At 39.6% G+C, this 26,240-nt stretch overlaps 1 protein-coding gene across 6 annotated transcripts in view; it reads right to left on the bottom strand.

The window, feature by feature from the left end:
- The window catches only part of CCDC191 (coiled-coil domain containing 191), an 85,230-nt gene that overhangs the window by 42,977 nt on the left and 16,013 nt on the right, over nt 1–26,240 (bottom strand). For all 6 annotated transcript variants that reach the window (XM_034658729.1, XM_034658717.1, XM_019804058.2 and 3 more), the window contains 4 exons: nt 23,515–23,693; nt 21,827–22,050; nt 18,845–18,998; nt 7,225–7,415 (listed from right to left, as the gene is read on the bottom strand). In XM_034658729.1, the coding sequence (XP_034514620.1) occupies nt 7,225–7,415; nt 18,845–18,998; nt 21,827–22,050; nt 23,515–23,693 (748 nt within the window). The remainder of the gene's footprint in view (nt 1–7,224; nt 7,416–18,844; nt 18,999–21,826; nt 22,051–23,514; nt 23,694–26,240) is intronic.

The raw sequence follows: 26,240 nt of genomic DNA on the forward strand, positions 1-26,240 counted from the left end.
TATATATATATATATATAAAATCACAAAGTTCTTAAGTCAGTAAGTCAGGAGAACATTTCTAGAGTTCTTAAATGCTTAAGTGACTTAAATCTTTTTTGACTGGCACCTACAGTAAGAAAAATGTTACACTGTGACACAATATACAAGTTTAAGTATATATGTGTGTATGAAACAAAAGTATATATAATTGAAACAGAAGTTTCACCAAACAATATCTACCCTTACTACCAGAAGTGCATTCTGGCATTTCTGTTCCATCCCATTTCTTTGAAAAATACAGCTCATTTGGAGCCTGATTTCAGGGGCCCATTAATGGGCTAAAGCTCTTAGTTTGAAAAAGACTACTCTAAAGTCACAGAATTTAAGCTATGTCAGAGGAGTTGGAGGAAACAACCAATTAGTGAGAGTAGAGTCAACTGAAATAGTGAAATTCAGGATAAACACTAACAGCTCTGCCAACAGCATATTTCATTGTATTTAATTGCTTCCCTCTAGTGTATTAATGATAGGTGCTCAATTAATACTTGATTAACTGATGTTTTTCTAATAAAAGTATAATATAGGTGGTAATATAAATATTTATGCATGGAATTTAATTTGATAGAAATAAATTAGCTAATATGGGACTGAATAACGTTAACATAAAAATTTTAGAGGAAATAAAGATAACAAATCAGGTAGCAATGCAGGTAAGAAAAAAAGCTCTAAAAAATATCAATGTTTAAATAGTGAAACAAATAAAAAGCCTATAGCACTTTTCTTAAGTAAGTGAAAATCATAAATTTCCACTGCATAGAAGATGTATACTGCTCTGTCTGATTAATGTGAAATTCAATTTACATCAATCTGCTCAGGAAAGGGGGAGTGTGAAATTTACCTGATGTGTTAATTTCATGTTTTTAGAGCATAAACAGCCAAAAGCAGCACTAGAGTTTCAACTGTGATGGAAGAGATTATTTGGACACTATAAAAAGACAAAGAGAAAAATATTTCTGCAACTATAATAAAAAGACTAAAGAAAATGGGTAAAAATTGCATTTTGACCATAGTGCTTAGAGCCCACTCTATAATGGTTACGTAGGGAATTTCCAAGTGTATTTAAGATATCTACATGCGTGCGTTGAGCTGGAAGAGAAGAAATGCAGAAGCTCCAGACGCAAGGCTGGGTTTACTCCTGCCCCTCTGCAGTTCACTTCAGCAAGGCGATAATATTCCAAATAAGCTGGTTTCCATACTTTTTAAAAGATGACACTAAAAGCAAATATTTCTGAAAGTGAAAAATCACTTAAACTTCCTAAAACCTCACTCTGATGCAAAACTTCGGTATGCTAACCAAAAGAAATGGTTTCAGACACAGTTCCCAGATCACGATAAAATGAAGGACAGCATTCCCTTATGGAAAACACCCTGTCCCAGTATGCTTCCAAGCTGAAATCTGGGAATTTCTGGCAAGAGTATATAAATTGATCATCATAGTTATATAACTGCATGCACAGAAAGGCTGTCCCTAAAGACCAAATATAATGGAAAAACTCCTTTTTTCCTTTCTATGCAGGGAAAAAACTGGTTCTTCCCCCAGTGTTTGTCTCCTGTGTGTCGTCTTTACCTTTTCAGAGAACACCTCACTTCTGGCACTATGGTCACCAAATGTGTGGAGGTTTTCCCCCCACCAACAAGCAACTCTTGGACACGCAGCAGGTATCCACAAATTCAACTCAGTTCTGATACTATCTACACCAAGGACAGTGTCAGATCCCCCAGGTTAAGGGCTCAGTCCCATAAGACTCTCCCCCCAACCCCACCCCCCAGCTTCAGACGCCAGGTTGTCTATCACCTGTTCTTCTGATCAGTTGGCTGTAGATCAGAGGTTCCAACCACCCCATCCATGGGTTTGATTAATTTGCTAGAGTAGCTCACTGAACTCACAGAAACATTTATGTTGACCAGTTTATTAAAGGATATAATGAAGGGTGCAGATGAACAGCCAGATGAAGAGATGCATAAGGTGAGGTCTGGGAGGGTCCTGAGCACAAGAGCTTCTGTCCCCACGTATCTGGGGTGTCAATGTGGATGTGTTCATCTGCCTAAGTTCCTTGGGCCCTGTACTTTTGGGATTTTATGGAGGCTTCATCATGTAGCTATGATTGATGTTAACTCCATTTCAGCCTTTCTCCTTTCTCAAGAGAATGGGGGGCAAGGCTCAATATTCTAAGTTTCTGATCATGGCTTGGTCTTGTGACCAACCCTCATCCGAGAGCAATCCAGGAGCCAACCCAGAGCTATCTCATTAGAACAAAAGATACTCCTATCACTCAGGAAATTACAAGGGTTTCAGGAGTTCTGTGTCGGGAGCAGAGGTCAAAGACCACTATTAGAACAAGAGATGTTCCTAGTACTCTTATCATTCAGGAAATTACAAGGGTTTTAGGAGCTCTGTTCCAGGAATCAGGGGCAGAGACCAATATGTATTTTCTACTATCTCACACCTAAGAATATAAAATATAAAGGTTTAAATAGAAATTTAAATATGAACTGTGCTGTTTAGAATCAATACCTCAAGTGATGCTTAGTGATCAGTGCATGTTCTAGAACCTGTAAGTCAGAAGAATACTAACTAGACAGGGCACTAGATAAGCACCTGGAAGTTTCTAAGCCTCAGTTTCCTCCTAAAAATGGTATCACCCTAAAAAACAAAAAACAAAACCTATATTGCCGGTCCTACAGGATTTTTTTTTTAAAGATCTAATTTAAAACACACATACACATATACCCCTGAATATACAGAACAAATTCTCATAGAAGATAACACTATCTTAGGACAGACCACTAGATATCTAAGAAGTATCTAAAAGTTCCTTTTTAAAAGGAAATGAGAAATGATAAATAAATAACCGCACACTCGTGATCTGATTGATCACGAGTTCTGCCGAAACGTGACACAGAATACGACAAGACAGCAGTGTGGACAGCTGCATTTGGGATGAGCGGGAATGGGGATGGATAAGCTAATGCATTCAATAATGCACCAGGTAGCCCCCAGGGAAAGAGTGGAAACTAACCACGATTCTGTTTGAAAGAGTTTTAAGACGAGCCAGGCAGTGCAAGTGTGGGCCCCCTGCTTGTCTGACAGACCTATGAAGAGCTTTACCGGCTTCGGATGCCATACAGTTTCTGGCCTCTCTCCTGGATACCTGCGTGAGCGTGGAGGGAAGGGCACCGAAAATTATTCCGAGGGGCTGGGGGGGGTGCTCCTTAAGTGATTGCCCAAAAGAATGCTAAAATGAGGAGTGGGGATATGGGGATACCTTACAGTCTATTTTCAAGTCAGCCTCCCCACCTTTAGGCTCGCATGTGGGCTCACCCCAGCCTGCTCTCCCACAAGCTGCCTATGTGCTGGTTTACCAGTCTTTTCCCCAAATTAAAAAATGCCCTCTTCTACTTAGCCGCATTTCTATCTCTCTCAGAAGATGGGGCCCAAGAATTCCTATTTTTAAAAAGCTCCTCGGGGGATTATAACGCATGATAGCCAAGTCTATGTCACTCCTAAGTATTTTTCTTATGGTGCCTTCTGTTACAATTATTTTTAGTATTTGGGTACCATTTTTCACTTCACTTAGACTGAAAACTCCTAGAAGGTAAGTGTTTAACACTTTTTTTCCAAGTCCCCCTCTCTGTACTTAGGAGAGAGCCTAGTACCCAGTAAGCATCAGTAAAGCTGGTTGGCTGAAAGAATAAATTCTATCAAACAGAATGAAAGAATGAATGAACAAATGAATGTCACGGTTTAAGAGATGTCAAAGGGCCAGTCTGTCCACCGGGTCACCACAGTACCCTCGAATCCTCAAATCCCCATCACTGACATTTTGGGCACTGTTTCCAGACAACACCTGTGAAAGTATAAGAAGTTTCCTGAGAGGGATAACACCAATTGAGGATCACAGTAAAAAAGCATGAGGGGCTTGAGGAGCAAAGGGAAGAGATAAAAGCATATTCCAGGAAAGGCCCAGAGCTCTGGTACAAGACAGGGCAGGACTGCAGGCAATGTGGAGGTTAGTAAGGGAAAGCCAGAGGCGCTTCTCAGGGAAGAACTTAGAAATCAGGGGCTCAGGAAGGGCTAGTGGAGGATGCTGAAAACAAACCCTGCTTCTTCCTAATTTTGTCCAGGGCTGGCCATAAATTTGGGAGAGAAAGGGAGAGAAGAGCAACAGAAGAACTCAAGCCAGCTTTGAAGGTGAACATGGTAAGCAAATTAAATATACAGTTCAAATTCCAATACCACCACATCAAAGGGCCTAACTTGGTGTGTGCACCGGGGTTTTGTTGTATTACCTAAGCAAGTGAATACTCAGGGTCTGGGCATGTTTGTGAATGTTGAGGTTGTATTAGGATACTGTATTGAAATTTTATAATACCATTTCCATAACTACTTTTAAAAGAAAAGAGATAATACAAATGGAAGAGAGAGAGAAAGAAAAGAAGAAAGAAAGCAACGAAAGAAAGAAAATTAAAGAAAGAAAGGAAGAAAGGAAGGAAGGAAAGGAAGGAAGGAAAGAGCCAGAAAAACTGGGCCCTGCACAGGGGACAGGCCAGTGAGGGGAAATTCTAGGTGTAAATGTGGATGCAGGAGCTGGAGGATGAGGACACAACTGACATCTGAGTAATGGGCATAGCAAATGATTTCCATGTCCAGGTGGAGGGAGAACAACCTGTGTTTTGCCAATCGGATGAGAGTTTAGTTTCTACAGTGAGTAACCCATTATATTCCTTGAGCTATTAGAAAAAAATGCTTGAAGACACGATCAAGTAAAATTGCTAGAGAGGAAGCAAATGAACTCATTCACTCACTGACTCACTTATTATTCAACAAATATATGTTTGTTGTCCACTGAGGTACTAGGAGAAACTCTGATGAACACAGGAAGGAGGCTCTCCAGACACGCTCAATCCCACTGACATTTCTTGGTTTCTGCTCACAGTATCTACCTCTGAGCTTTTCCCCCACCTTTAATATCCCAACCTTCTTTGAACAAAATCACCCGACGTAATTTCTAGAACAAAGAAAAACATGCAGAGAGGCAGGGATTTGCAGGAAAGTAGCACAAAGGATGGTTTGTATTTAATAGCTCCTTTCTTCTCATGTGTTTCTAGCATGGCTTGTCATTTGTTAATTATTGCTTTATTTTTCATCTGCAACCATCTAAAGTAAATTGCCATATAACTGAAAAATACGGCTGTCTTCGGGAAGCACCACCTAGATACAATTTAACATTTAACACAGAAACAGGTGGTATAGGAAAAAGCATCTGACTCAGAATCAAAAAGACCAGACTCTAATCATAGATTAGCTACTCTTACCTCTATGACCTTGAGAGTCATTTACTCTCTCCAGGCCTTACTTTTAACATCTGTAAAATGACAGCAGGATTAGACAATCCTTGAGGTGACTTCCTACTCTATAATTTTTTTGTTCTAAAGTTTCGTAGTAAAAAAATTATTATGTGTTTTCTAACTCTGGCGCTTTAAAAAAATGTAGTACCCATTCTGAACATTTAAAAATAGACACCTGAAAATAATTCACAGATACAAGACAAAAAGTTCTAAGATCTTTAAAAAAATTGGCACATCATGCTATTATGAAATCCCCATTTAGTGATTTTTATATTTAAACAGTTTAATTGGAATGAAATCTCAAGTTCTTCAGATTTTTCTCCTATACGTTTCTTCTGGCATGTAAATTTCGCAGGCCACTTTTAACTTCACTCAGTTGCCACTCCCTTCATGCCCTCACTCATGTTGCTTCCCGTTTACAGCACCTGCAGTTTCCTTTCTTTATCCAGCAAATCCTGCTAGCCATTCCTTTTTTAGCAGGCTATTATCCCAATTCCTTATATCAATCACTGGATCCTGAGAACTTAGAAACAAATTATGGGAAAGAGTTTTCTATGCTGCCTTCCCCACCCCCTGAAGATTCTCCCCCCTAGGATACTGGAAAGAAAGCGAAATTGACTAGGTCATCCTTCTGCTTACAAATGGTCAAGAATTCACATTTACTTAACAACCAATCTCTAAACTCCTTGTCTTGGCACTCAAGGCCTTTCACAGGTTGATGAACTTGAGAACCACACGCTTGATGATATAGCCAACCTGGACGGCTACACTACATGCCATTACCTCAGCTCCCCATCCCCACCTAGGAGCGGCCTACGTATGGTAGAGTCCAGTCATGACGCACCTTCCTGATAAAGCCCTTCCTGGCACTCTGCAGGCCCCTCCTCAACCCGTGACAGTTGCTTCTGCTAAGGTCTCAGCAACAGAGGGGATGCACTACGCAGGTTATGATGCTGCTCAACACCTGTCCTGTTTCTAGATCTTGCCTTCCCCACAGAACTGTGAGGCCGGACGTCAGGCTCCTGTGTATCCCCCCCAGCGCCTGATGCTGGCACAGGGTTGCACAACTCTAGGGGGCACCATTTCCTTCTACATAACAATGATTTCACAGGCCATTCATCCAAGTTTCACCCTGAACAGCTAGCAGAGTTGCCGGTGAGAGAAGTGATTACACACAAGAACGTAAACCGTCCCCAGCCCCAAATAAGCAAATAGCTCCTTCTAAAGCCATGATTTTGGTTCAAGGGTGCAAAGTTGAACTTGGAAATGAAAAGAAGAAAATGTACTTAATTTTAAGATGATGGGACAAAGCAAGTTTTATTTGAAGACAAATCTATGTCACTCACAAGCATAAGAGGGAGCGGATAGAACATAAAGGTATCAGAAACTGCTAAACAACGTGTGGAACAAAAGATGGGGGAGTGGGAGTAATCATCTTGGCAGGTCTGCCCTCCCAGGTGGATGTTCCCTGTGTCCCTAATTAACAGTCTGTGCGCAGACAGGGATTTCTCTCAATGGGAATTACTGGCATATAAACCAAACTGTCTTCTGAATTGTAAGATGGTCCAAGATGCAATGCTCTGACATCAGAGGACAAGGGAAAGAGCATAATACTTGCTTCCATCAAAAAGGAAAGCATGGACATTAGCATATTTTAAATAAAATTTTTTTGCTTATAATTTTCAGTTACAATTTTCTAGTTTGGGATGTAATATAGAAAAACAGTGATTACCACATTTTATAATGGGTGACATAATTTTTAGAGTTTATTTCAGAATTCTTCAGGAGGAAAAACGTCCTAAACACAAGGGTTTTCATGATACAAATACCAGTACCTGTTTGCTTCCCTAAGGTCATTCTGCATGGCTTGAGTCTCCCGCGCCAACTTCTGGGATCTTGCGTAGTCTCTCCAGGCCCTCAGGACCTTCAGTTGGAACTTCCAGTCGGACAGGGTCCCAGCTTTTCCCAGCTTAATCCTATGATCAAGGATCAGGTTGTGCCAGGCAGAGAAATACCGTTTTTGACACTGCAATGGCAACACGTGGAAAATCACCACTGATCAGCGCCAGTTTCTCTAAAATCTAATACTGAGAGCTGTCACCTCAGATTTCCCCCTCACGCTTTTTCTAGCACATCTAGGAACTGGTGTCTTGAAGGAAAGGGAACAAAGTATAACTGCTTTATGCTAATAATGACAACAAAAATTCAAGTCATGCAGCTGAGGTACTCTCAGGCTCATGACTTAAACTCCAGTACTTAGTTCTCTTTGTAAGGCATCAGTTCTATGGGGAGCCGGAGTAACAATCACATCTAAGACCCGAGTTAAGGGACTTGTTTGAAAAGCCTGAAGCACCTCTTTCCAGTAGGATTGCCAGCTTGTCCTGGAGTTTAAAATACCAACTGATTAATTCATTCCTATTACTAACGATGCTGACGTCCTGCACAAAGGAATGTGGAAGATCCCATGAGGACAGAATGGGGATCGCTGGTCCCTGGAAACAAGTAGCTAAAATAACAGCTTCAGCCGAGCCACCACTGACAATGTCAGAGCTCTGGCGAGCAGGCCTAGAGAGACGAGGTGCTCAGGATGCTTGCGATCTTCCACTACATGCAACTGACAACAAGTGGGACCAGTTCCACTGAGTCTAAGGATGTCCCTAGAGAAGTACTTTATTATTTTTTTTAAAGATTTTATTTTATTTATTTGACAGAGATAGAGACAGCCAGTGAGAGAGGGAACACAAGCAGGGGGAGTGGGAGAGGAAGAAGCAGGCTCCCAGTGGAGGAGCCTGATGTGGGGCTCGATCCCGTAACGCCGGGATCACGCCCTGAGCAGAAGGCAGACGCCTAACCGCTGTGCCACCCAGGAGCCCCGAGAAGTACTTTACTCATGGTCCTGGTCTAAGAAAATCTCTGAGACCTAGCCCTTGCCTACATCTCCTACTGTCACGGTAAACTTATTGTTCCCACTACATCGCATAACCTTCAGCTTTTGGCCTTACATCAACCACAGTATTTAACACTTTCCTATGTTCATACTAATTTCTCAGCCCTTCCTTTCTGCCCTGACTACTTCAGGACTCACTTCTCTCTGGAAGTTCTCCTGTTACCAACCACTCTCCTCAAATATATGGGCCCTTCCACTGTGTTTCCAGGGCAACCTCTGCTTTTTCCCATCAAAACACTCATTACACTGTATTATAATCACCTGTTTCCTGGTTTCCACTAGACTGTGGGCCTCCAGAAGGAAGGGACTGGGTCCCATGAATGGAAATGGCAAATCTGAGAGTTGTACCAAGTGTTGGCAGCAATAAAACAGAAAGTAACCTCGTGGGAGGCAGAGGGGGTGCCTGATGACCAGCTTCAAGCACTTGCTAGCTCTACCAGGGTCAGCTGTATTTACTGCTTCTATCTGTGTAAGAACACTTATCTTTCACTACTTCACCATTTAGTAAGCAGCCACCACTGGGTTTAAATTGGGGAACTCTGAACAAAATTACGATACAATCTCTCCTTTTGAGAGGTTATAGGGAAAGAGGGCATATATATTAAAAGACTAATAACCTAAGGGAGCATATGTTAGAATTCTTAGAAATAGCCCATTTGGCTATGAATGGTTTTTTTTTAAGAGTTCGTTTATTTTTGCGAGAGAGAGAGAGAGGGCATGAGGGGGATGGGGGGCAGAGGGAGAAGCAGACTCCCCGCTGAGGAGGGAGCCTGATGCAGGACTCGATCCCAGGACCCTGGGATCATGACCTGAGCCGAAGGCAGACGCTTAACTGACTGAGCCACCCCGGCACCCTCGTTATGAATGTTTATTTACACAAGAATTCAGTTCTGGAGGCTCCTGGGTGGCTCAGTCAGTTAAGTGTCTGTCTTCAGCTTAGGTCATGATCCCAGGGTCCTGGGAACGAGCCCGGTGTTGGGCTCTCTGCTAAACGGGGAGTCTGCTTCCCCCCTCACTCTCCCTCTGTGCTCTCTCTCTCAAGTAAATAAATTTTAAAAATCTTAAAAAAAAAGAATTCAGTTCTATTCCCATTTGGACAAATTACAAAATCTTCTTTATTAGTATTTATTGGGAGAAACCAGGGCAAACTTCAAAAAGCTCTCATTCCCTTTCCATTATGTCAAATGAGGGCATATTGTCTAGACCTTCACCTTAGATCCCACGGAAGGGAGGAAGAAGAGAAGAAGAGAGGGAGGAAGGAAGGGAGATTTACTGAATACAGGAAAGGCGTGCAGTCATAAAAATGAAAAGACACATAGCTGACAGGTTGAGTTTTTGGATTATGAGTTGCCTGTCTAATCCACAAAATAGAGCATGAAAAAAAATATACTGTTAACTTGTGTGCCCTAGTCAAAAGGAAATATCCTCTGTCTACCAGATTCATTTAAGAGACTCCTCTTCATGTTCAGCTATCTCTAAATTTAACTCCCGGAATATTTCTAATGATGAAATAGTATAAACATAATCCACCTGGACCATAGTAACACTATTAATAGTGTGCTTCTTGGATTTCTACATTCCTTGTCTATTAAGTTCAAGGCATTACTGTAAGCACAATAGTACACGCGCTATTTTATTAAGTCGTAGTCCATCATTACAAAATAGAGAGACCACAGATATTATGATTTCCCTTACCAAGCTGAACTTCAAGTAGAGAAGGGTAAATTCACAGAGTGAAAAGTTAGTGGTACACCTAAGGCTAAAACTGAACCATTCGGGCATCCTGACGGCCCAATCTTTTAGGCAAAAAGTCTAAAAATGAAGGGCAAACTCTCTGCTTCTTTTATACCGAAAGAGAAAGAAGTTGGCATGTAAGTAACTATGGTGGGAGAGCACTGCTAGAACATAACTGAATTTAAGAGGGGAAAATTTGAGTTCATAAATGCTATAGTCAATATATTTCTTTAAAATAGTGAAGTTTAGACTTTGAAAGCGAAATGATCAGTTTTAAAGGGCTGTAATTCAGTTTCACTACATAGAGGTTAGTAACAGCAAAATGACAGACTCATAGCAACTGCTTTCTTGAAATCGACTTACTGGTTTTTCTTGCCTATTCAAAAGAGCAATCCCATTAAAATTGAAATAAAAAAATACAAGTGTGAACCAAGAATAGCCACTTGGTTAATCTTGATTCATAGCAAACGTTATTCAGGCAAACAGGAGTCCCATAAATGTGCTTAGAGGAAAATATTTGGGAAAGGAAAATATTCTGAGTCCTGTCTTCTCTGGAAGATGCTAGCACTCTGCTTTTATTTAGAAGGGATGAGAAGTGGCATACTTCCATAGTCATGATCTATTTATTCTTTCTATTACCTCTCCCCCAGCTGAGTCCCCGCTGTCCCCAGGCCTGCTTCTCCTCCTGAGTACTACACTCTAGAGTGACAACCGTGCTCTACCCTTTTGCTCTCTGAAACAAGAACTAGTATTTAAAAGTACAGCCGGCTTGGAAGAGGAATACACTCTGTTCGATACATTCTTTTTAATAAGTTCTGTTTCAGGATTTAATGTCTTAACTAGCCGGACGACAAGTCTGACCTCCCTCCATTTCTTACCTAGTTCCTTTATTTCGGCACCATGTTTTATTTCTGATAGATTTTTCCAGTATAGTCACGGAATCTTAACTTCCACATCTCTTCAATATAGTAGTGGTGGGGAAAATTAAGGCTTCCTCCAGGTAAGTAAAATACTGAAAATCACAGTGGGAAGAACTGTTCCTAAATACGTTCTCTCTAATCATTTATAAAATAAAATACTACAAAGTGAAATTTAGGAAGTTTTTAAGGGAAATGCTCTTCTCCTCTCAAAATCTTCCACAAGACATCATTTGATTGTTAAGGATTCCACTCAAGAGGAGAAATGACAGCTCGCCCTGCTAAATTTATTACCTGCACTGGAGTTGCCCTCATTTGTTGGCAAGAAAAGCTCTTCCCTGAAGTGTAATCACACTGCTGTCACGGAGCATGACTGACGTGAGGTGGAACAGCAATTTGCTATCTAATCTTCATTGTAATTCTAACCCTGTCACTAGAGATGCCTGTTCTGATTAATGAAGTGGGTAACTCATCAAAATTCCTCAGCTATTTCCCTTTTGTCAGAAAGCTCAGTGATAATTGCATCAAAATTCTCAGTCATGGAAAAATAAACAATGCATTGTAAAGAGGACAAAAATGTCAACAAGTTTACAATTTATTTCTGCTGAAAAGAACTGACTGTGGTGCAACCAGGGGTCGAGGGGAGTTGGCCAAGGTTCGCCTCCACGGTAGCAAGAAAGCTACAGGCCCCCCAGGTGCCCCCAGGTGGCTCCTTGCTGCTCCCTGCCCAAAAGGAACAGGCCCTCGGTAGCTACAGAGGAAGTAACTTTTTCCTTTTGGAGATCACTACAGCTAGGCACAAGCCCCATGGAACCTAGGCATCCCTGGGGCTGGGGAGAGAAGGATCCTCTCAGGGCCAAATGAATGCCCCTGGGAAGGAGTATCCTGTGACCATCCTACTCCTGATTTTCATAATTACGCCCCAAAGAAAAGAGAGGAAGTCATTGTGCCCCCTACCCCAAAGCAGAAATACTGCGATAACTAATTAGGGAAAATACATTCAGTTCTCTGCCACAGTGCTAAGACCTGACAATGCCTGGTTCCAAGGAAAAGCCCAGAGGCCTAAACTTTGACAAGCACTGCTGTACGAAATGCTAACAACACCGGTTACAGACAAAAAGCCACTTTTGTTATATACCGGAAGATGCAATGCTCTTTTAACTTCTGTATTTAAATTTTTTTCCTTCCTTTTTTAAACTTAAAACAAAAACAAAAAACACCCTTATTACAGAAATTTAACAAACATACCCAAAAGTAGAACAGAAGAATGAACCCCTCATTCAACTTTAAAAATTACCAACATTTTGCTGATCTTATTTTCTCTCTCCTTCCTCTATTTTTTTTTTCTGGAATATTTACAAATAAATCCCATACATCAGACATTGTATCACTTCACCCACAAATGTGTGAGTTTGTATTGCCAACATAAGGAGATTTTGTAAAATCTTCTTAATTCTGCTAAGAACTTTAATCAATTATATTGCTTTTATTAATCTAAGTCTGTTTCACTTCAGAAATACTACAATTTCAGAAAGCAATTGCTTAGTCATACCATATAGTAAAGTCTTAACCAGCAAAGCTCTCTGGGATCTTTTAAAGAAGAATGATCACAATAATGCCTATAACCTGACTATTCATTAGGATAGTGCGCCTTCCCCAATTAAGCGTAGCTTAGACCAGTTTTCAGGGCCTCATGTTTTTAGAGAGGGCAGACCTGCTGCTTCCCGTGACCTCTCTCCTTTCCTCTTTCTTCCTTCCAGACTTCCTTCCCCACTCCCTGCCCATTCACCCCCACCCCCAGCCACACACACTCCAACTAAGCCAAGAGTAGAGCTCACCTCAGAATATATTAAACAAATGTTAGGTTCCCCTCCAGGGTTAGTCTGACAGTGAGACAATGATGTGATGTCATTTGTTTCTACGCAGATGGTTCTCAAGATCCTTAAAAATATTCACCTGAAATGTCTAGTGTTTAGGGGAAAATATTCTACGCCATAAAATTTTATGGAACAGTGTCCGTCTATGCCAAAGGCTCTTTTCTTTTCTTTTTTAAGATTTTATTTATTTGACAGAGAGAGAGACAGCCAGCGAGGGAGAGAGCACAAACAGGGGGAGTGGGAGAGGAAGAAGCAGGCTCCCAGCGGAGCAGGGAGCCCGATGCGGGGCTCGATCCAGGACCCTGGGGTCATGACCTGAGCCTGAGCAGATGCTTAATGACTGAGCCACCCTGGTGCCCCCAAAGGCTCTTTTCTTATTTTTTTTCAAAGCAGAATTTAATCAGTACTTTTTCCAAAAGACAAAAAATTACTTATACATGAATTGGAAACTCTGGCTCAAAAAACGGCTTCATGGCATTTTGAAAAGCAAAACACCAACATGATGTTTTGGTAAAATGGCCCTCACTGTCCCTTCTGGGAGAATGGGAAACGTAAGTGACTCACAGGGTGAGGGTAAGGAAGACTAGAACAGCAGAATAAACAACCTCCTTAGTAACGCCGACAGAATTTTACTTGGAAATTTCCCAGAGTTAGCTGTATGAAGTAATATAGAATAATGTTTCCAACCCCTCCTAAAATGCATACCACACGTGTTCTTGGCAATAAGCTTGGAGGGGAGTGTTACATGAATCCCAGTGTCCTTCACACGTGTGCCCGGCATTTCTTTCTCTGCAGTTTTATTTGCAAAGAGGCTTTTCCTTCATTTCCTTCCTCAAACACAGACAGGATGGTTGCTATGTTTCCACTCAGAAATGGCTTTACTTAAGTAAAATGGCATGTAGGCAGTCCCGACAGAACGAAGATCTTTGGAGATAAATCGTGCTATATAAATGAGGTACTTAACTACAGTTTTCGTCATCTTGTCAGAAAAAGCCAGGCTTCTTTTCCATGTATCTCCATGTTCCCCTGGTTTAGGTTGGGGTGGCCTTTTGGAAGATGCTATGCGGTAAGCGCAATATTAACAATGGTTCCTTTGGGTCACTATGATCTTACTCTCTAAGAGAAAAACCCAACCAAATAAGCAAACCAAAACCTTCCCCCATAGAATTAAGATTTAAGTTAGTATCAACCCATCTTTCATTGTTCTCTTCAACTTTCACAAGCAGCAAAGATCACAGACTTTCCTATCTTCTTTTAAGAAAACATAAAATGTATTTCAGAACAGGGTGAGAATTAAGAAGGCCATTTTCCAAATAGTCTAACAGTTTCACAGTTAATCCGTTGTTGCTTCTGCTAATTAGCAATGACATGAGGATTGCTGCATCTCCCCAAGGGATTTCACTGCAAGATCAAAGAGAAAATAGGAAGGAAAATGGAAGTAGAAAGTTTCTATACAAAACCAGATGTTTTTGATAAAACAAAGAGACCGGGCAATGAACTACGTGGGGAAGATGCACGCACAGGGCTGCACTTGAACCTGGGTTTGGATGAGAGGGCCTGCTCTGTCTCTCTCAGGAAGTCTCCTATTAAATAACTGCGCCCACATGGCGATGTGAAGAGATTGTTTGGGGGAACAAATACAAGCCAGAGTCAAAGCACAGAGCATTACAAGAATTAAAGGAGCTTGAACTGGAACTCCTCCTAGAAACAGATTCTTTAAAGTCTTCCTACAAATACTCTATATAGCTTGCCGTTGGGTTTGTGCCAGTGAACCATTCTGAGGGTGCTGACAAGAGTTTCCTGGATCTAGCCGCTCACTGCAAGCCAGGCACTTCCCCCTTTTTATCCTGTGGTCATATTTAGGCTGCTGAGTGTTCAATTTTATTACCCAAGGGCAGCTTTAGGCTCCTTTAGAACCAGGCCAGGAATGTGGACTGGGGCCAAGGTAGTGAGCCCGCGGGGCCTGCTACTCCGTGGCATTTACCAGAGGACTGTCCTGTTTCCAGCCAAGTCTACATAAAAGCCTGAGGAGTCTGGTAGGTGGATTTTCCCCATGTCTCAGTTACACTCATATACACGGGGGAAATCAAAATTACAGGTTCACTAGCCATATTGCAAATGAATAACATAATCACACTGAAGGGGAAGGGGAAGAAGAGAACTAACCTAAGTAATAATATTCTGGCTGAATAAGACTGAAAATGGAAATAATGTACAAATACTGTAGTCTGGTTAGTGAATTTGTTTACATAGCAGTATGGGTTAGCAATTCTGAAACTGCTTTTACAGTATATCAGGATTTAAGAAGTAAATATATTTTGGATAATGAGCACCAGGTTTCTCACTGCCAGAGAAAGGAATTACAAGTAAGCAAGGGGGAAAGGGTGCACTAAAACATGTGGTGCTGAATTAGGGCTGAAGGCATAATTATGAATTCATGATTATTTTAATAAACATACAGATAGTTATAGAAATAAATTATAAATAAGGAAGAGGAAAGGATACCGTGACCCCTGTGTTACTGCACTGGAATTAGAGATGCCTGTATGAACTCATGGATTTTAATATGTATACAGATAGAAAAACTCAGAAATACATATAATGTGTATATATGTGTGGGTTAGTATACACACATTTCCCAGCTCTGTCTGCTGAGTAATGACACCCCAGTAGCAGTAAGAGCAGCCAGTATTCATATCTGGGTTTCTAAATACTATTTTTCAATAAAGAAACCAGAGTTTCGTGTAGAAGTGGTTGGTTCCAGGGCTAGGACCGGGAAAACACAAGATGGGCTTGGAATTTCCTATGGTGCCAGAAAGAAAGGAAGCGCTCAAAACAGGACAGAAGCATTTTGAAAGAACAAAGACATCAACCTGAAAGATTTCCCAATGGCCAAAGTTAGAACAATTTGAGTAATAAACAATGATAATAATAGATTATCACCCACAGAATAAAATAAATACCCATGAGCCCATACTGATAAAAGGACATAATTAAATAAATGAATAAATAAATAAGTGGGGGGAAAAGGAAAGGTTTTCTTTCTAGAATAATTTTAATTAATAACTGGAGAAGAAATGAGGGAAATACAAAATCATCATTAGACAAATACATTAATGTTACAGGCAAGATCTATCAATGATGCTGAAATTAATAAGTGAAAGTTTAAGGAGAAACAGGATATTTGCATAGTTTTATAATATCTCCTCTAAGACATTCCAAAGGAGATACAGCAGCTTTACAGTACAGGGGCACCTAGGTGGCTCAGTCCTTTAAGCATCCAACTCTTGGTTTCGGCTCAGGTCATGATTTCAGGGTTATAAGATCGAGCCCTGCATCAGGCTCTGCACTGGGCATGGAGCCTGCTTGAGATTCTCTGTCTCCCCCTCCCCCACTCCCAAAGCTCATGCTCACTCCTGCTTGCTCTCTCTCAAAAAGATAAAGAAATAATAAATAAGTAAACACAATAAAAAATAAAAGAAACTTTATAGTACAGAAACCCAGCACCCTAACATTGTGTACCCCCTGATAGGATCCTGAGAAGGGCACAGCATCACTTCTTGTAGTTATCTTGCCAAAAATGCATAATCTCAATCTAAGCAGGAGAAAATATCAGAAAATCCAAACTGAGAGACATTCTACAAAATACCTGATCAGTACCCTTAAAAAATGTCAAGGTCATAAAAGACAAGGCAAGACTGAGGAGCTGTTACAAAGCTGGAAGAGGCAAAGGAGACATGACAGCTCTATGAAACAGAATTTTGGACTGAGTCCTAGATACATACTCCTAGGCCTTCTCTAACGTAGAATCATGGGCTGAATCCTGAAACAGAAAAAGGACATTAGTGGAAAAACTGGTGACATTCTAATAAGGTCTCTAGTTTAGTTAGTGGTATTTAATGGTATTGTACCAAGGTTAATTTCCTAGTTTCGATAATTATGCTATGCTTACATAAGATGTTAACACTGGGGAAGGCTGCATGAAGGGAATTCAGGTATTCTGTGTCCTGTTTCTGCAATTCTTCTGTATGTCTAAAATTACTTCAAAATAAGAACTTAACAACTATAAAGTAGAGGTTTAGATCAAGCAGAATCTGTGAGGAGTGGAGATAATCTATTCATAATCTCGCATTTTTAAGGTACACTGGTCTTAAAAACTGAGTAATCTGTTTTAGGTGGACCACTAATTTTGTAAAACTCCTTACAAGCGCCTAAAATTCATAGCTAGCCACTTCTATCTAAAACATATATTATTTCTTTCTGTACAGTGAACTTCAGTGAAATTTAAAAATTAACTTGCCAGAAAACACACATCTTATTCATCTCTCACTGGTTGGATAACATATCATGGCAGGTTTTCCTCACTCCTTCTCTAGATGGCCCCCTGAGTACTCATCTCCTTTCCTATTTTCCTTCAGAAATCTGAACTGTTATTGTAGGAGGACACACCAATTCTGTCTCCTGAAGGATGCACCATCTGAGTCCTTGCCAATCTTTCTCAAAATGTTAATCCCAACTCTTACCATTTCCTCCTGCTACTCTTCCCTCGCTAGTCCTAAAGCCAAAACTCTGACCAAAATTCTTTTTTTTTTTTTTTTAAAGATTTTATTTATTTATTCGACAGAGATAGAGACAGCCAGCGAGAGAGGGAACACAAGCAGGGGGAATGGGAGAGGAAGAAGCAGGCCCACAGCAGAGGAGCCTGATGTGGGGCTCGATCCCATAACGCCGGGATCACGCCCTGAGCCGAAGGCAGACGCTTAACCGCTGTGCCACCCAGGCGCCCCAAAATTCTTGTTTTATATCTCAATAATTATGCCTTCTTGCCCAACAATCCAAAATGCCTCCATCAAACATGTCTTTTTTAAAAAAAAAGGATTTGAGAGAGAGAGCACAAGGGAGAGGGAGGAGTAGACTCCCGGCTCTGAGCAGGGAGCCTGACACAGGGCTCCATCCTAGGACCCTGGGATCATGACCTGAGCCAAAGGCAGATGCTTAACCGCTTAAATGATGAGCCACCCAGGCGCCCCATATCTCTTTTTAAATTGCTTAGATTTAATTATACTATTACTATTAATACAATATTACTCTCTTGCTCATATCCCAGTTATCAATATTATATTCAAATTCCTGTTACTGATTTCCAGGGCTTCTGTAAGTCTGTCCTATATTTATCAAGCTCCCTCGGTATCATCTTGACATCGACTTTTCTCTTGTTAAATCAGTGCATTCCTGCATTTACTTCACTAACTTTCACTGAATTTAGGCAAAGCCTAAGGCTCTGGGTGGGTGTTGTAAGAAATATAAAATATCCATATTTATCTTTCTCATCCAACCTTCTCATTTTACAAATCTTCCAACTAATCCCTTTCACCTGAAATGTTACAAGTCCCAAATGCTTACTGCTGTCAATCCCACTTCACGCAAAGAAACTTCTGCTTAAATGGCCTGGAAAGGATGCTCATTTCTCAATAAAAATTGACCAGTTTTTGTTTTGTTTTGTTTTATTTTTACAAAAAGTGAAAGTAAAAGAGAGGGAGAAAGAGTAAAATGAAATGCAGATCATGAAAAGGAGAAGTCTATCATTGCTTTAAGATCCTAGCTACCAGAAGGCAAGTGACTTCTCCAAGTAATTTTTCTGAATAATCCAGAAGACTGTGGAAGCCAAGCTTTCAAAACCTACCAGAGATCTACATTAGTAGTTACATGCTATTCTGAAAAGAGTAATTTAGGAAGCCACCCTAAATTCACACCCGATTTCCCATGATCACACAGAGTATCTATAAGAATATCCCCTGGGCAGGGGACTGGAGCACTATCTTATGCCCTAGGCCAGCTAGGCAGCACAGAACCAATGGTGTGGACAATTTGGTATTTGCGATGAGGCTCAGTTGGGCTCAGTGTGACACTGGCCCATTTCTGATGGAGCCCTCTGTCATTTACGCCACAGAATGCTGAAAGGAGAAATTATAATTCCTACCTGATGATTTTCCTTGTAAGTCTGGATTAATAACTCTCTCAATTTCTTCTTTCTTTCTCTTGCCATTTTTTCTTCATCCAGAAGAATATTATCACTTTGAAACATGCCTTTTTCTGTATTTTTTGGAGAATTTCCTTCCTGCTTTCTCCTCTCTCTGTTAACAATTTTAAAAATACATGTATGAACAACAGACTTAATGATGGGTAATTACAACCTACTATAGTGAATGAACACTGAATTTTCCATCAGAAGACAGATTTTTATATCTGGTTCTAAAACTACATTGTAGGGTGATTTTTTTTTAAGCCTAAGTTTACTCCTTTATAAAATATAGATTAAATGAAATAAGAGACTGTTATACTCTGAAAAGTAGAAAGCCCTATAAATATTTTCGTCAAGTATTTTTATTGAGTTTATCATTGAGGGATACTTTGATCAAAATTTGAGAGTTAATAACATGTAGACATAAGTTCTCTCTTTTCTTCTAAGGGAGGGATAAAAAGAGGACCCTTAGGTAAGAAAGGGATGAGATTTTTATCCCAAGGCTTTTACAAGGTTTCTAGGGAGAAAAATAATAAAAGAATCAGGTATTCTTTTATAAGGAGAGAGTGGAATTTATATTAATTCTAAAATAGCTCAAAAGAGAAAAAAATCGAACTTAACAATAAGGAAAAAGTCTTCAGGCAAGTGACAGGAATCACTCTGTAACTTTGTTGGTCATCTCTGGTCATCCTCTGTCTCACCCATGTATCCTTTCTCATCCAGGTCACCCCTCTTCCACATGCCAATTCAAACAAGCTCACAGTCACTGCCTTCTTACTGGAGAGTACTAAAGAATATGTATGTGTATGTGTGGGAGGTATATATACTACCAATGATACGGTAAAAATAGCACCCAGTCAGGATCAGGGATCATGGGCTCCGGCCACAAACCAGCTGTGAAAACTCACACAAGTCACCTTGTCTTTCTGAATTTCACTTTATAGTTGTAGAAACTCAAGTTGGGAGGGATGCCAGAATACCCTATAGACATTCTCATATACCTACAGAGAACATGTTATATCTTATTATTTGTGATGTTAACCAGCACTTGGTTAAGGGGACCTCTCCAGTATAAAGTTGCCATTTCCCCCTTAATAAATTAATAATTAATAAATCTCTTACAGGAGATATTTTGAAACTATGCAATGAAGAAGATTTAGGATAGCTTACAAATGAATTAAAAAGCTCTATCAATAATAAAATTTTACTGACTCTATCCAAATGCCGTAACAGTGTTATATTAGATAGTTATAGGCAGATCACAGTCGACATTTAAATACAGTTCTAATACCATGGATCTGCTTTTCTAAATTAACATTAACATGTGTATCTGTTATGAAGGGAATAGTTGCTCACTGTGAAAAACTGGGTATAAAAGCCATCCATATTTCCACTCAGAAAAAAAACACTAACATGTCAGTGCTGTCTCATTGTATAACCATTTTCATTAATTTCTCCAGTATTTATTAATGTCCATTATAAATAACATTATATTATCTTTGTGGACAAATCTTTGTCTGGATTTCTGATCATTTTCTTATGGGTGTTTTCCTAAGACTGGAATTTCCAGGTCAAGCGGTAATACATTTTCATGGCTCCTGTTGTTTATTGACAAATTGCCTTCTGGAACGCTGAAATCAGTTCATCTGCTAGCAGTACAGCCTGTTATCCGAACCACTGTAACCATGGATAAGATTTTAACTTTTAAAAGGAACGAGTGGTCAGTGAGCATCTGCTGCATGCCCAGGACAAGCAGAGCTTCCCACTACCATCAACTGTTACTTGTTTTCACAATTTATTTTAGGTCAGCCTAGATTTTTCAGGGTTTAAAAACAATCTTAAAAGTGAGGTTGACCTTAGTAAGAGCTCACTAAAACACCCGTGATTGCTTTCTAAAAGGAATGGTGTCTGGAGGAGGCCTAAGCCTGGCACTTGAAAGAGTGAAGCACTCGTCGGCTGCCGAGAGGTTTTAAACTGGGTAGAATCAGAGCAATCAGGAACACGGGGGAAAGCTGCGTAGGCTGATGGGGGCGGGAGGGATTATCTCATAGGTCTTTCTGGCCTCTGAGTCTGAGTATTCAGTCACTTCAGGCATGGTGCAGTTCATGCATCAGTGCTGTTTCTCAGAATAAATACATTACTTATTTCATTTAGAAGCTCATTTTCTGCATGAGGGTACGTAACAGTACTACATTCTGTGAGGACTATTTTGATTTTCCTCTTATGTCAGATATTCCTGCTCTTTATCAGTGGTTGGGAGGCAAGGAGGACTCTGTATGATTACCAGAAGATAAGAAGACATAGGCTGAGGCACAATTAGCAAGCAATTTTAACAATGTTCAGGGAACCAAAGAAATGCAAACTAACCAACACAATACCTATTAAAAGTGCAAAAATACTGAAAACCACAGTACCCCCCAATGCTAAGAAGAGTGTGGTAACCCGGCCCACTGCCAGCAATAGTGTAAATAAGTACAACCCATTTGGAAAGCAATTTGGCAATGTTTCAAGTCATCAAAGGCCTATATCATCTAACTCAGTAATTACACGCCTAAGAATGTACAAAGCTCTATGCTTAAGGAAGCTCACTGCATTATTATATGGTGAAAAACCTGAAATAGTTGAAATGCTTATCAGATGGGGGGAAGGTCATTACATAAATTATGGTTTAGGAACTCAATGGAGTAATAATATACAGACCTCAGGACTCTGGGCAATGTGTTAATTAAAACAAGCAAAATAAATGTACTTTATGGTTGCAATTAAGTATGTAAAGGGATCAAGATGCAGATGTAAACACTTAATTTGTTAAGATTGTGGAACAGTGATTTCTTCTTTGTGTTTTGTTATCACAATGTCCATGTTTTTAAACTTCCAAAATGGAAGTTAGACAAAACTTAGACAAAAACAACTCCACGCGGCGCACCACGGCGGGCTTACATTTTCCATGCTTCTTCCACAGTGCGTCTCCTCTCAATTATCTCCCTTCGCAGCTTTACCATCTCCCTTTGAATCTCCTCCTCCTCTTTTTTGGCCTCCAGAGCCTTCTTTTTCTTCTCTTCCTGCACCAAGTACTGAGCCTCCAAGAAGACTGATTTTTTCAGGGTCTTTTCCATTCTCTGGCGCTCCAGTTCTTTCTCACGTCTCATGCGATTTTCTTTCACCTTACAGAGGACACAATGAGGGTGAGATGCAGCCTTTCAAGTAGGAAAGGATACGGAAAAGCTTAGAATACATTTTCAAGTTCACCATAGGCCCGGTTTGAAACATTCTGGCCCAGAAGCTCACTGTTCATTGGAAGAATAGGAAGAATTCATTTGTTTACTTGGGTAAGAGCCAATACAAAAGTCTAGATGAAGTCAGGTAAGGGGGCTCCCAGCACTCTGGGAATGATCTGCGCATGGAAAAGCTGAGAATCTACTGGGTCTGGTGCCAAGTTCTGGATTCTTACTTGGTAATGATTTTCCACTCCTAAAATTTTCCAAGGTGTACGCTACTGCTCTTTATTTAGGCTCTGCGGGCACGCCGATTATAATTTAAGAAAGAATACAGATATTTTGGGGAGGCTACATCGTGAAAGATACAACAGTGATTTACTGCCATGAGGAACACAACACTACTCATTTTGATTGTTATTTAAATGTATCAGTAATTCTGGCTCATATTTGGGAATCAAAACCATGACTTTCACATGTATTTCTAAATAAGCACAATCAATTTTCCAAATCTATTAACTCTCTGGAGGCTTTCCGAGCTATGAATTAAGAAGTACTCCTTTACCTCCCTCTTCACTTACCTTTACCCTTATCTTACTCTCCACTTATAAGACTTCTAGATATTGGCAGTCTCTTATTGAACCTTCTCTCCTCCCTTTTATCATAAACCAAACTAGGATCATACTTTTACCCCTTTTCCTAACGTCCTCAGTGCTGATTAGGCACACTTAATACTTTTAAGGCTATCAGAAATTCAGGGTTATAAAAAGACAACATACAATGTATAGACATTCATTCTAGTTCAGTTAGTTCTGGACGTGTGGAAAAGACTTGGTCATTCTGATTTCCTGAAGCTCCCCTACAAAGAGTTGAGACGCATCTTTTTCCTATAACCCACTATTTATCCCCTTTGAAGAAAAGAAAGTTCCCATATGCCTTTCTAATTCAAAACAGCTGAACTAGATTTAATTCAGATCTGTCCTCCCTTTCAAATTATAATCACAAAATGAGTGAATTTTTCAGCTGTCTGGAAAAGAATTATCATTATAACATTCACTAGAATATTCATGATATTAATATTTTGATGTCACAGTTCAAAAATCAAATTCAAGCAAAACCAATCTACATATTTATAATAGTACCATATACAAACTAATAAAGTTTAGTTCACCACTCCATTGTTCAAAATCAATTATTCCTTTTTTGGTTTTCTTAAATAAATTATTTCCTGTCCTCAGTTTATGAGCATTATTTTTCTTCTGAAGTTCTTATATTTTATTTTTATTCTTTCTAACCAAACCACAGATGGCACTCTTTTTCATAATAAAGCCTAAGTCTTTATTTAAGCTTATTAAATGTGCTACACAAAGATTGCTTCCTGTTACCCATTTTAATTTTGTTTTTCCCTCCCACCTGCTTATGTCTCATCTCCATGGTAAGACGAGGATCCTTCTGCTGCTGCTTGTCTTGGTTTCCATTCATTCCAAGATCTTCCAACATTCCAGAATCCACCACTTTTTTATGGAGCAGATGGTCTAAAAATTTTTGAACGGTGGTACTTTCCTCTTCTTCCTCCAAATAGCCACACAACTCTGGGGGAGACAGAGCAACAACAACAAAAAAGGGAAAATTTTAAAAAAATTTAGTATAATTTCCATATTTATATAAATAATCCTGGTATAATAAAAATATGAAGCTGTGAGTGTTCAATAAATAGTAACTGATAATGCCAATTGGATGAGTATAGCCCTCAGCAATTAACTACCTTCAACTGAGAGGAAACACAATTCCACTCATAAGGAATCATCCTCACGCAAGTCACTAAAGACTCCCTCACTGCCAAATGTAAAAGATACTACTTCAGTCTAAACATCCTTGGAGACTCCATTGGTTTTTTTTTAAAATGGCTTTATTGAGGTATAACTGACATACAATACACTGTAAATATTTAAAGTCTACCATAAGTTTTGACATATACATCTACCAGTAAAACCATCACTATAATCAAGATAAAGAACATGTCTGTCAGCTCCAAAAGGGTCCTCATGCTGATTTGCAATCTCCTCCTCCCACTCCTCCCCATGTTCTCGGTCTTATCCCAGGCAACCACAGACCTGCTTTCTCTCAGTATAAATTAATTTACATTTTCTAGAATTTCTTATCAATTAAATCATACACTATGTACTCTTTTTTTGGGGTCAGGCTTCTTTTACTCAACATAATTATTTCTGAGATTCATCATGTTGTTGTATCAATAGTTTATCACTTTTTATTGCTGATTAGTATTCCACTGTATGGGTATACCATAATTTGTTCATTCATTCATGGATAGATATTTGGGCTGTTTCCAGATTTTGGCTATGACAAATAAAGTTGTTATAAACATTTGTGTACAAGTTTTTGTATGAACATATGCTTTCTTTTCTCTTGGAAAAATGCCTAGGAGTGGAATGGCTGGATCATAGAAGTATCTGTTTAACTTTTACAAAGACTGTCAAACAGTTTTCCAAAGTGGTTACAAAATTTTATATTCTCACCAGCAGCATAGGAGTGTTCCAGTTCCTCTGATCCTCACCAATACTTAGTATGGTCAGTCTTTGGATATAGGCCATTTTGATAGGTATGTAGTGGTTACTCAAGGTAGTTTTAATTTGCCTTTTCTCAACGACTAATGATATGAACATTTTCCCCGCTGATGTTTAGCTCCATACATTATTGAGAATAGGGTATGAGGTCTCCAAATAATTTGGAGAATTGTGCAATTACCTATTTCTCCCTTCGACTTTGTCAGTTTTTGCTTCATGTATTTTGGGACTTTTTTTTTAAAAGATTTTATTTATTTGAAAGAGAGAGAGATAGAGAGAACATGAGAGGGGAAGGGGCAGAAGGAGAGGGAGAAGCAGCCTCCCCATTGAGCTGGGAGCCTGACACAGGACTCGGTCCCAGGACCCCGAAATTATGACCTGAGCTGAAGGCAGACACTTAACCAACAGAGCCACACAGTCACCCCTATATTGAGGCTCTTTTGTTAGGTGTACGTATATTTACACTTGTTATGTTTTCTTGATAGCTGACCCTTTATCATTATAAAACGTCCATCTTTGTCCCTAGTAACAATTTTTTATGTTAAAGTCTATTTTTTTTTCTGATATTAGTAAGCAGTTCTCTCTTTTGGTTACTGATTGCATGGTATATCTTTTCCCATCTTTTTACTTTCAATCTATTTGTATCTTTGGATTTAAATTGTGTCTCCTGTAGACAGCATATAGTTACATCATATTTTAAAAATCATTCTGCCAATCTTTGTCTTTTAATTGGAATATTTAATCCACTTACATTAGATGTAATTCCTGATAATATGACTTATGTTTGTCATTTTGGTATTTGTTTTCTGTATGTCTTCTCTAAATGCCGTCAGGTTGAGGAATTTATCTTCCATTACTAGTTTGCTGAGCATTTTTTTTTAAAGATTTTTATTTATTTATTTGACAGAGATCAGAGATAGAGACAGCCAGCAAGAGAGGGAACACAAGCAGGGGGAGTGGGAGAGGAGGAATCAGGCTCATAGCGGAGGAGCCTGATGTGGGGCTCGATCCCATAACACCGGGATCACACCCTGAGCCGAAGGCAGACGCTTAACCGCTGTGCCACCCAGGTGCCCCTGCTGAGCATTTTTATCAGGAATGGATGTTACGATTTTGTCAAGTACTTTTTCTGTGTCTATTGAGATAATTACATGTTAATCAATATTTTTGGTAAACATTCTTTTTGAATGGCTACATAATAGGAATGTTTTAATCTAAAAAAAAAAGAAAACAAAACAAAAAACTCTACAAGCATAAGATGAGTGAGGCCTGGTATGATACTAGATGATAACTGCCAATCTAAGTAAAGACATATAACTAGATCTATTAGCACCATATGAAAGGAGTAATAGTTTTACTATATTCCATATATGCTTCAGAATAAATATACAGTATGGAAATGCCTCACTTTAATAATGACATTAATAAATTAGAAAACATCTAGAAGGAGGCAACCAGCATGATAAGATTAAGAAACGATGTGATATAAAGAACTGTTGTGAGAACTGGTATATTTAAGCTAGGAACACTGAAGTATATGAGAGACCACATATG

This window comes from Ailuropoda melanoleuca, chromosome 1 (genome assembly GCF_002007445.2).
Source record: "Ailuropoda melanoleuca isolate Jingjing chromosome 1, ASM200744v2, whole genome shotgun sequence".
Classification (NCBI taxonomy): Eukaryota; Metazoa; Chordata; class Mammalia; order Carnivora; family Ursidae; genus Ailuropoda; species Ailuropoda melanoleuca.